Here is a 12302-nt window from a genome sequence, read left to right as displayed (position 1 = left end):
CAGCTTGGGGCGCCTGCGTGGCTCAGTCAGTTAAGCGTCCAACTTCGGCTCAAGTCGTGGGCTTGTGGTTCATGGGTTCAGGCCCCGCGTCAGGCTCTGTGCTGACAGCTCAGAGCCTGGAGCCTGCTTCATGGATTCTGTGTCTCTCTGTCTGCCCCTCCCCTGCTCATGCTTTGTCTCTCTCTGTCTCTTAAAAGTGAATAAACATTAAAAAAATTAAAAAAAAAAAGAATTAGGAGCAGCTTATCACATGGTACAATACATGCTCGCATGAAAAACTGCCCCTGGGGATATGGGCACTGAAGGACAACGGACACATCTTTAGTTGTTTTACTTATGAAGTGACTTTTTTAAGATCAACACTTACATTTTTATTTATTTTTTTGAAGAAACCCATCCTTCTGGTATTTATGTTTACTTATTTTTTAAATAAACTCTGCCCCCAACGTGGGGCTTAGACTCAAAACCCCAAGATGAAGAGTTGCATGCTCTACTGACTGAGCCAGCCAGACGCCCCCAACAATTCAAAATTTAGATTTTTAAATACATGTACTCGTTTCTCTTTCAGTATTGGGGAAAGTGAGAGTGGGGGTTGGGGATGTCAAAGGGGTATCCTTAAATAGATATTGACAGAAAATAATATCCTGAAAAACAGTAAAAAGGAAGAGTTAAATGACAACTGAATTACCTTGTATGTAGAGAGTCTCTTAAAATGGCAAGGTATGTTTGCCTCTGCATTAGTACAGTAAATCAAGATAGTTCTTGCAAACATAGTCTTGAGTCTTATCTATGGGGACGGGAACTGACAGGTGTAGAGAACTGAGGTGTCCAGCATGGCAGGCACCGGCCTCGGGTGATTATTTAAGTGTGAATTAGTTAACTTTAAAGAAATTAAAACTCCAGTTCCTCAGCACACTAGCCATACACTCCAAGGGCTCAATAGCCCCATGTGGCTGGTAGCTGCCATGTTGGATAGCTCAGATACAGGACGTTGTCTGTATCACAGAATGTTTTATTAGATAGTGCTAGTATAAAATGTGAGAGTGGTATTCTCATTACATTATCATAACGAGCACGTTTTCAAATTTGGTGATAGTTATCGTCCTTCTTGCCATTTTTATGTACTTTAGCTTTTATTATTTTGTAATAGGACAAGCATGCTAAAGGCACACCAAGTGACTACAAGAAATTTAAGCCTTGCTGTATCAGACTGCTTTTGGAAAATGGTACGAGAGTCTGTTGAGCAACAGGCTGATAGTTTCAAAGGTAAGTTGGCTGTTTAAAATAAGCTGACAACTTTAGACATTTTATTAGTTGGCAAGGTTAGGCATCCGTCAGATTTTTTATTCCTTTAACAGTGGCTTTTTACTTCATTTTCTGTTAGGTAATATGTGGAAAATGGAAAAAATACAAATCTTTAGTTGTTGTATGAGAACACTTTCACCTTGAGAGGAAACATCACAAGGAGGACTTTGCAGATTTTTAACCGAGTAGAAAGTTTGCAGTAGGGTTTGAGAGCAAGAGCTTAGTAAACCATAGTGGACTCAGATTCCCCCTTCTAGAGGGAGGAGGGGACTGGTGTTGGGGGGCAGAGCAGCCTATGCTTCAGCTACTTTGTACCAGTTCCTGAATGCCACGCTTTCTTGCTCCTTGGCTTTGCTTCCGTAGTTTCATTTGATGAGAGTATACTTACCTTCCCTTTTCTCATGTGGAAAGTCCACCTGCTGAGTCCCTCAGCAACCTTAAGAGTATTGTTGTTACTCTCATTTTACAGAAGAAGAAACTGGGGCACAGAGTAACTTACCTAAGTGGTGCACCCAGCTCATACACGGTCGAGAATAGACCCAGGATTTGAATCTTGGTGGTGTGATTCCAGAATCCATGCCTTTAGCAGCTGTACTGAGCTGTTCCCTTGTGTGTGTTGTGGATTGAAAATGGAGAAACTAAAGTCAAGGAGATTAGTTTGGAAAACTTGCAGAGGTGAGATTCTGACATGTTGAGAGCCCACGGCACTCAGGAGCCATAGGCGTGCACTCAGCAATTCTGTTAGTACAGAGATGTGTGAGATCACCTTTAACCACTGCAGCTGGGAAGAAAGAGAATCCTTAAACTGGAACACCTTTTCTTCTTCCTTAGCAACACGTTTTAACCTTGAAACTGAGTGGAAGAATAACTATCCTCGCCTACGAGAACTTGACCGGGTAACGTTTGTGTACCTCATGTATTTTGTATATGTCTTATTTGATACTGTGCTCTAACAAAAATTTATGTTGATGAGCAAACTCTGGTAAGCCAACCTGCTTCGGTTTTGACCATAGGATTACTAATGTAGAGCTGCAAGAATACATTCCCGGAGCAGTTATCTCTTCTACGATAATTTAAATTATTTATTACATAATATTAAAAAATAATTACATATCATAAGATACTAAAGCAAGTATTTAAAAATGTTTTCTGATAAAATGAAGAACATTCTTTAAAGGTCTTCTAGAATTAACATATTTATGTAATACAGACTTTTTAAAATCGTACATCGACTCTTTTACCTTTTCAGCATTTACTGTGGAGAAATATACTCTGATTAGTGGGACTTAAATATTGGTATTCCTTGATTTTAAAATGCCGTCTTTTATAAAACAGCATCAGTTTACTAATACTAATGGACTAAGTTAATATGTACTAATACGTTCACATAACATTTGTTATGTGAAAAACTTACCTGACTGAATAAATGTTACATGAAAAACTACAGTGAGCATTGAGTGAATAAGGTAGACATTTGTGTCAGTGTCTTTGTCCTTATCTGGCTATTTCTCATTCCTAAAAATGAGATTGGAAGAGAAGAGCATTATTTGCTGGTCATGCCTGCTTCAAACCTAAGCTCAGCCTGCTTGCCTGTCAGAGGCCTTTGTAGAGATCTCTGAAACTCATGGCAGGGCAGATTGACTCTCTTGTGAAAATCTTACTTACTTGTATCTATATTACCTAGAATGAACTATTTGAAAAAGCTAAAAACGAAATCCTCGATGAAGTTATCAGTCTGAGCCAGGTCACACCAAAACATTGGTGAGTATTTGACCTTTTCTCAAAAATATTGCTATATAGATCATAATGAAATACTAACATTTAGGTTGATAAAGCAGTGATTTATTGTAGCCTTGGTTCATCCCCCAAAACACTTAGTAAATAAGTAATAGTATAAAAGTATGTCTTTTTTCAAAACATAACCACTTTTGTTGTCTAACCAGGTAAGTATTTAAGTACAATAAATTATTTAAGTATATTTCAGAAAAGATATTCTGAAAAATTGTTCTCTCCACAGTCTTTTTAAGTCTTGTTTCATCTTAGGTTTTTCTTTACCTTATACTTAATAAACACTTAATTTTGATTTCTTTAAAGTCATTTAGGCAAAAGTTTCATCAAATTGTGCTTAAAGATTAGTCTTTCAAAATTGGTTACTCTTGTTAGATTAATCACAGAGAACAAAACTATCGAGAAAATTGGTTTGTAAAGGGAAAAGGGTATGTATTTTTAAGTTCTCATTTCTGAGCAGGAGCAGTTGGTGCTTTTTATAATATACACCTCATATGTTTTGTACAAATAATATTTCAAGTTGAATTCTGTTTGAGATTCTTAAAAAATAGCAGGTAAATCCATCCTTTTGAAAACTACTGCAAATCTCTCTCAGGGCAAACTATCACCTTCTATTTATGTGTATGTGAATTTGGCACTCTTAAATTTATTGGAATGGGACACTAACCAGAATAGGTTCTATGTACCTCAAGTAAGCTATGTATAAATAGCCTTGATTTTTTTGCAGTCATATTTTAATGAACAAATTCATTGTACATAAATTATGTTTCTAATGAAGCCTATACTGTTTCTAAGAATTTATAATTCTTGGAATAGAACTATCCTTATTGCCATTCTTTATAAATATTTTCTGTACCTCTTCTGTTGAAGAGGTTCTGTAAAGAGTTGAAGATTATCAAAATTGAGCCTAGACAGTTAGTGTCCAGTACTTAAGTTTGAATTCAGTGTTGCTAGTTTCCCCATCCTGGTGCCCTTTCTTCCTCAGTGGTGAACCATTTTCTTTAAGGAGTCAAAATTTGCCTACTTTTAATCTCCTCTCCTCTAAGGATTCTGATCTTATCTATACTTGTTGATTGATTAGTCAAATGTGTATATATATCCAGATTATCTTTGTTATTATTTGTATTTTAAACCAATCTGTGGCTTTCTGTAAGCCAAATGGCTTTTGAAATTGCGAGAGGTGGATGTGTATACACACTCACACGCACATGCGTGCGCACGCGCATAAAGAATGAACACTACTTCCATTCTAGGTTATATGAGGACAGTATACACGAAAAGTGATATGTAAACTGTAATAGCTGGTAATGCTGTTTATGTGAGAAAAATAGGGTGCCTCTGTAAATTCCTGGCATCACCAGATGAAATGGTTAGTGTCGTTTGGGCAGAACAGTCTGAAATCAAAGTATTCCTGCACTAAAGTGAACCATGAGGTTAAACACCGTTTATTTAGTATGCAGGTGGCTGAAGGGAATTGTGAAGGGCTGAGAAGCCTATATTTCCAGAGTGCCTGTAGAGAAGGCAGGGGAGGGAAGGAGGACATCTAGCTGCTAGCGATGTATTTTGTGAGCCGCTGGAGCAGGTGATTCTGTATTTTATCAGATCAACTTTTTTTTTTTTCCTGGTTCTAAAGCTTGATACAAACATAGATCAAAATAGCAGGTCCTAATTGTAACTGTTCATGCCACACTGAATTCAACTGCATTGTACCCAAAATATTTTATTTTTGTGACATAGTTGATGTTGCCTTAAGCAGTATTTTGTTCTTGTTGCATAATGAATGCCTTATGTGATATTTTAGGGTGCATGCCTAAGATGTTAATTATTTCATTGCCAGGACTATTTGATCTATATTTGGTGATCTGGAAACAGTGTTACAAGCGTTTTATGTCCTAAACATGATAGTTTGTTATTAAAGGCATTCTAGTCTACTGTAACTATATTTTAAGAAAGTTATTGGGGGTTTATATTCAACGTAAGTTGCATTATAGGGAGAAATAGGCTTTCAGTGTTTCCACACAATATACCTGACCTGATCATCAGGGATTGATTGCTGACATTAAGCATAAGATATTGATATATCGTTAACATTATGTGACTGTTACGATAGATCTTTTTTTCATATGTCATTTAGAAGGATAGCTGGCTGGATTTATAGAAACACTTTAAAAAATGCTACAGTGTTATGCATACAGCTATTGGTTAAAAGTACTGAGTTTATTTTGTTGAAATTTGAAAAAATGAAAGGAAAATGGGAACGCACAGTTGAGTCCCCTGACTCAGATTTGAGGAATCGAAAAGATCTCTGGTACCATAATCCTGGATTTAAAGAATAAGTGGTGTGACAGGAGAATTGCAGAGGCCAGGAGATGAGAGAAAGCAAGGGGACACAGGTGGCTGAGGGGTGTTACCTACAGCTTTAGCATAGTAGGAGGCAAGAGGCAGGAGAGAAAACAGTAGATAGAAACAAGATACAGGTTATTAAGGGCCATACAAGCCATGTTTGGAAGCTTGGAATTTATCCCATGAGCACCAAGGGCCACTGAATATCTTTAGGGCAGATTTGCAGTTTAGAAAGATCTTTATAGTAGGGCAAGTGGGATGCTGTGAAGAAGGAGGCAGTGAGCAAGGAGGCCACTGGCTGCTGAAATTACTAGATGAGAGATGATAGCACCTTGAACTTGAGTCAGGATGGTGCAGATGGAGAAGAGACAGTTTTGAAATATTTGAGGATTCTATCCTCAATTCTATCACCTAGCAGATAGAATTGACAGGATTTAGTGACTAGATGTGTAGATAATGGAGAAGTTCATTAAACAGTGAGTGCATTTCTACACAGTAATTACATTGCTGCTAATTTATAGGAGTGAAGATATATTTGACAAAGATGAACATAAGAATCGTAAGAATCGTCACCATGGTTTTGAATTAGTGTAAAAAAATTGAAAACTTCCGTTTCCTATTTGAAATTATGTCATATTTGATTTATTCATAGAGTGTATTACTGTGATGACACTGGAAAAATGTAGGAAATTGACATGGAAAACGGTACAATATGCTTTTAACTAACATAGTATGTGCAATTTGATCCACTTATGTAAACACACAAATATTTATGCAGGCATTAAATGTTTTATTGATAAATAAAGCTGTGAATAGTGGTTATACCACTGAAAGGGGAATTATAGAGGACTTACTACTTTTTCTGTATTGGTTGAAGTTATTATATAGGGTAAGTCCTTTGCTTTGAAAGAAGAAATTTCTATTTTGAAAAGTGTTTTGATTAACATGCAGTATAGACAAAGATCCTGGAAGTACAGAGGTGAATGAGCAGAACTATAATGTTAACTGAATTTTGTGTGTTTATGGACTTTTCCCTAGATGATGGCAAAATTTAGAATAGAGAAGTCTACCATCATCTAAAACATGCTAGGAAACGTAAACAAGGGCTCAAGTCAGGGTAGCAGACGGTGTAAACTGGCCTCACAGCACTGGAGTTTACACGAGAGCTGAGGACTCTTGTCTGGGAAGAGATTTTGGAGTGAAGGGAACCTGGCTTCCACTCCCTAACTAAGCACCTTCCAGTCAGCAGGATGTGAGGACAGTCACTGTCTGGAAGGGAAAGCCAGGAAAGGTCTGAGGATATATGGAACGGGGGAAGAGTGGGAATGTAAAGCGGTTTGTTTGTTATGGAACAGAGTATTGGGGGCACAATAAACATGATTATGAGGGAGAGGAGCAGGGGGAGTGTGGACAGAGGACAGCAGCTTGGTGACAAAAGGGCAGGTGAGGATGGGTGACAGGAGCTCCCTGTGGTGGACTGGAAAACAGCCTCCTTTGCGAACATTACCTAAGCTCGTCAGGATTTGGTGGTCTGGGATTTTGCTATTATCTCCTCGAAAGGGTGTCTGGAATGTCACTTCCTCCCCCACAGACCCCTGGGAGGAGGTAACAGACCAAGTCTTTTCTGACGCAGGAGTGGCATAAAGCCCTGGTGGTCAGAGGCTGGATCCTGGTTTTTTGCTTATCTTTCAGAAATCTTGAGTTTGTGTTTAAAATTTTATCCAAATTGGAGGCACTGACAAGCTTTTTTTCTTCCAGCCTGCTCCTAGAATTTTCCGCCTATCATTATGTGTCATTAACACCATGACTAAATTGACTTTGTCCTTCTGGTCCTCTGTGGTGTGTCCTCTCCTCACACTCTTTCTTTTGTTTTCTGCTTGTAACCCAAAAAAAGACCTGAAAATTAGCAAGGGGAAACCAGCAGCTAAGCCGATTGACTCAGTACACTTGACTTTACACAAAATGTTAAGTGAGTATGAGTAGTCTTGGATGGGAGGGAGTGTAGGCGCTCCTCAACTAAGAAAATTGCATCTTGGCTTCTGGACAGCCGGGATGTTGCTGCTACAAAAGTGGCTGTCGTAGACGGTTGAGGTTGCTGACTGCTTTTGGTAAGCAGAATGTTTTTTGTATGTTGTCGTATTATCTCGCAGTAGAAATTAGTTTGGGAGAAGCCAAATACATATTTTCTTGAGAGTTCAGTTTTTTTCTTCACTGAAATAGTTGTTTTTTTCTTGCTTAGAGATGTGTGGTCTTGTAAGGTACTTTTTAAGGCAGGATTCTCAACTTGATTATGCATCCTTTATAGTGTTGCCTTTATCATGATGTGTTGACCAGTTTTACCTAGCAATATCCCATAACATCTCTGTGCTCTGTGCTGTGGTCTGATAAATCGTTAAAATTATACCTAGAAATTCTCAGTCTTGGACTGCACTTTTCAGCAATACATAAAAAGTCTGTATAGGCAAATAAGCACAGGAAAAGATGCTTAAAAGTATTCGCCATTAGGGAAATGCAAATGACTGCAATGAGATACCACCGTAAACCTGTCAGAATGACTAACCATATCAAATGTTGGCAAGAAGCAGAGCATCTAGAACTCTCATACTGTGCTGGTGGGAATGTAAAATAGTTCACCCATTTGGACAGTATCATAAAAAGTTCACCCATTTGGCAGTATCATAAAAAGTTAACTATGTAGCTACCAAATGATCCAGCTCTTCCAATCCTAGATATTTTGCCCGAGAGAAGCAAAACCATATCAAATGTTGGCAAGAAGCAGAGCATCTAGAACTCTCATACTGTGCTGGTGGGAATGTAAAATAGTTCACCCATTTGGACAGTATCATAAAAAGTTCACCCATTTGGCAGTATCATAAAAAGTTAACTATGTAGCTACCAAATGATCCAGCTCTTCCAATCCTAGATATTTTGCCCGAGAGAAGCAAAAGTATGTGTCCATAAAGACTTGCATGTGAAAGCTCATTACGGCTTCATTTGGAAGAACTGACGGTGGGAAACAACGCAGATGTCCAATAGCAGCTAACTACGTAAACAGATCCATGGAGTGGAATATTACTCAGCAATAAGAAGGAGTGAGACAGGGCGCCTGAATGGCTCATCAGTTAAGTGGCAGACTCTTCATTTCAGCTCAGGTCATGATCTCATGGTTCGTGAGATCGAGCCCCACATTGGGCTCTGCACTCACAATGCATGGAGCCTGCTTCCCGTTCTTTCTCTCCCTCTCTCTTCTCCTCCCCCACTTGCAATCGCTCTCTCTCAAATAAATAGACTTAAAAATAATTTTTAAAAAAAGGAGTGAAACATCGATACAACAATATGGAGAAATCTCGAAATGGTTTTGCCGAGTGAAAGAAGACAGACAAAAATAAGAGTATATACTGTATGGTTGCATTTACACACAATTCTAGAAAATATAAGCCAACCTCTAGTAACTGAAATCAGATCCAGCGGCTAGAACTTTTGAAGATGGTGGATAGGTTGGTTCTCTTGATTGCGGTGATACACAGGTATGTTCATATGTCAGCACTGTAAATATGATACTTCAATGCAGCTGTTTTTAAAAACAATATAATATTTAAATTTGATGTTCTTGAAACTTGTTTTGTCTAATTTCAGGGAGGAAATCCTTCAGCAGTCTTTGTGGGAAAGAGTATCAACTCATGTGATTGAAAACATCTATCTTCCAGCTGCACAGACCATGAATTCAGGGACTTTTAATACAACAGTGGACATCAAGCTTAAACAGTGGACTGATAAACAGCTTCCTAATAAAGCAGTAGAGGTTAGGATATAATTTAATTAAATGGGTAAGAAGCATTATGTGAAGGGAGTAGGAGCCGTGAATTTTAGGTTTTATTCCCATCACAGCCACTTTTTCTCCTTTTGGTCTTTAGGCTCCATTTATTCTCTATTCCTTATCTCTGTGTTGGGGTCAGCCTTAATGCTATTACCAGTTACTACTACTATAAAAATTTACTAATTGGCATTTTGTTGTTCCGAGGGCATTGGTCCTGTTCCAAAGATAGCATTTAACAAAACCAGCAAAATTTGCTTAACTGTGAACTGTTTTTAACTTTTTCTGCGAATAAGGATCCCATAAGAAAAATGTTTAATGGTTGAACTATTTCATCTATTGATTTTCTGCAGGGCTCAGTTGCACTTAAATAATCATTTCCTTAGTTAGGATCCTGCCAGAACATTAGACCAAGAATTATAAGAAAGTCCCTTAAAGAATGCTTATCTGTTACACATTGGCTGTACCACGTAGTAGCTGGGCGATCTTTGGACTCCAGGTGCTTAACCTTTCTGTTTACTTGTACAATAGGGATGACGATGTTGCCCACCTTGCAGATTGTTATAAGGAGCAAATGTGCGTAATACATAAAATACTTAGACACACCTGGCCCACGGTAACTGCGCAGTAAATGCCAGCTGCTGTTACTGTGATGATGAGCATCCCCTGAGCTGATCTGCCACGCGTATTAGTCTGAAGAACGATTGCGCTCGCTCAGTAAGACGCGGTGTGTCCTGTGCCTCTTTGTGAGGTTGCTCACAAAATGAGAGTCAGTGTCAAAGATAATTTCATTTTTCATACTTACCTTGTCAGCTTCTAATTATTTGGGCGTCATTCCCCCCTCTCCTGTCCTGCTCCAGCCCTGACTGCACCTGTTTTCTCAGTTTCTTCGAGCTTCTCTTTCTGAGAGCTGGCAGCTGCTCTGCTGAAGCTGCATACCGCTGACCCCTGTCAGTTCTCCACACATTTACCCTTGAAATAGCTAGAGAGCTGCTGCCATCACTCACCAGCTCTCCTCACAACCTAAAAACATCTGTGCGGCCCCGGTCCCACGGTAGGATATTTTCACATCCTAAGGCTCGGCCGTGGAAGTGGTCATTCTGTCTCTTGCCGCCTTCTCCCTTCTCACCTGAGTGTGGCGGAGACATGAGGATCTGCTGAAGGTCAGGAAACATAGATTCTAATACCTCACTGGATATTCTTGAACAGCCATCTTTTTTATGCCGTGATTTCTTCATGTTTAAAAGGACCAGGGCTAAATAAAAAACACAGCACTAACCAGCCCACTTAATCATAAGTAGATTTAGTTCTTCATTACTTCTGGCACTGGGCTCTTCCTTCAGGTAATTAGGAGTTAGCTGTGATAGAGCCTGAATACTGCTGGGCTCTGTTTGAAGGTATTGATGCTTTGCTTCATATATTTGCATAAAGGCAAACATGTGAAGAAGACTAAATCGTTATGAAATTTTAAACTTTCTGCAGAATGAAAGAAGCAGGCAGACTCACCTCTTGTACAGAAGGAAATAAATTAGTGAACTAAGTCTGGGGGCTGATTGGAGTACAGACCTTAAGTCAAGGGGGCAATTTCTTTTCAGCTCCAGCTAGCGTTATGTAGGAATGTGGGTACAGTGCTGCCGGATAGTTCAAGAGAGGCTGGAAACACAGATTTTTATATGAAGTCTCTCTCTTTTTAATGTTGGCTCTGTTTGTTAAAATTTAAAACACCATGTAGGTCTAGCAAAACATGTCAACATGTCAGGACGCCAAATCTACCCCACTAGCTACCAGTGTGAGATCTCTAGGCCAGTGTTTATGTATGCGGCCTTTAAAAAAAAAAAAAGGGGGTTTCATATGTACTTTGTGATAAGCTTATTTTATCTGTTTGGCTTTAATTCACATGTGTGTCATGTTACATATTAAATATAAGTATGTACTGTGAATACAGCTTTTTTTCTTTTAAATCTAGGTTGCTTGGGAGACCCTACAAGAAGAATTTTCCCGCTTCATGACAGAACCAAAAGGGAAAGAGCATGATGACATATTTGATAAACTTAAAGAGGCTGTTAAGGAAGAAAGTATTAAGCGCCACAAGTGGAATGATTTTGCGGAGGACAGCTTGGTATGTCATTTGTATGTTAAGGTGTCGGCCTCATGCTTTTATATAATTTCTCAAATTGGTATCTTTTTGTAGGAAGCTGTTTTTATATGACCATTTCAATTAGGTTCTGAATTTAAAATAATGAGGGGAAAGAAATAGTTTAACCATCTGTAATTAGTCCTTTAACATTTCTCTGCTATTTCTTTCTTGGCTAGCATTTCAGAAAAAAAGTCAAACTTTGCGGTAAAGAGGCTTCTATTAACTTCCACAAATTGTTGTCCACTAGCCATTACATGGACCTGATCTACAGATGGCTCAGATAGCTGCTTCTCATTTTACCCTTCGTGGTAATAAAAGGAATTAGATGCATTGGTTTTCAGTGGATTTGAGTCATACAATGTTAGACTTCTAAAATAATGCTAACTGCCACATGTTGAATGCTTGGAAGGTGCCTGAAACTCTATAGTGTATTTTGTAAGCAGATTTTATTTAGTTCTTAAGCAGCCCTATTATTGTCCTTGGCAAAACTCAGACCCAAGCCCTGACTCTGCTACAAAGCCTGACTCCTGACCTTCACCAAATCCAACCACCTCCAGCAGATCTTTTGTTATGTGGAACGTTTCATCACCATAATCAAACCTGGTTAAGCACCTGCTCTCTTCCCAGACAGTTCTGAGGAGGACTGTTGAAAGATTGAAAAGTTTTCCAGGATACTGCATATCTCACTGTGGGCTGGTCATAATTGTAATTTATTTTAGAATAAGTGTTTGTTTTCATGTTTGAAAGCTATGTTCGTTCATGTTAAATGCCTTATAAGACTTGCTTCCTGAGAGAATAGTGTCCTTTTTCATGCATTCATTCAATGATTATAAAATTTAGAGATCAGTTTTCTTATAATGAAGAACTCACATTTGCTTATGATTGTCTAGACCTTTTAAGCTTTCCTCCTTTACA

General features: G+C 38.6%; 1 protein-coding gene across 6 annotated transcripts in view; it reads left to right on the top strand.

Moving 5' to 3' along the window:
• Positions 1 to 12302, top strand: part of OPA1 (OPA1 mitochondrial dynamin like GTPase) — a 93163-nt gene that overhangs the window by 39064 nt on the left and 41797 nt on the right. For all 6 annotated transcript variants that reach the window (XR_002079780.2, XR_002079781.2, XM_019448812.2 and 3 more), the window contains 5 exons: positions 1151 to 1266; positions 2137 to 2201; positions 2990 to 3066; positions 9073 to 9238; positions 11217 to 11369. Coding sequence is in view for 4 of the 6 variants with exons in the window: in XM_019448812.2 (XP_019304357.2) it covers positions 1151 to 1266; positions 2137 to 2201; positions 2990 to 3066; positions 9073 to 9238; positions 11217 to 11369 (577 nt within the window). In the remaining 2 variants the exon portion in view is untranslated. The remainder of the gene's footprint in view (positions 1 to 1150; positions 1267 to 2136; positions 2202 to 2989; positions 3067 to 9072; positions 9239 to 11216; positions 11370 to 12302) is intronic.

Source organism: Panthera pardus, unplaced genomic scaffold (genome assembly GCF_024362965.1).
Source record: "Panthera pardus isolate Hobbes unplaced genomic scaffold, ASM2436296v1 HiC_scaffold_16, whole genome shotgun sequence".
NCBI classification, from domain to species: domain Eukaryota; kingdom Metazoa; phylum Chordata; class Mammalia; order Carnivora; family Felidae; genus Panthera; species Panthera pardus.
Note: the sequence above shows the minus strand (reverse complement) of the source record. Positions and strands in the feature narration are given on the sequence as shown.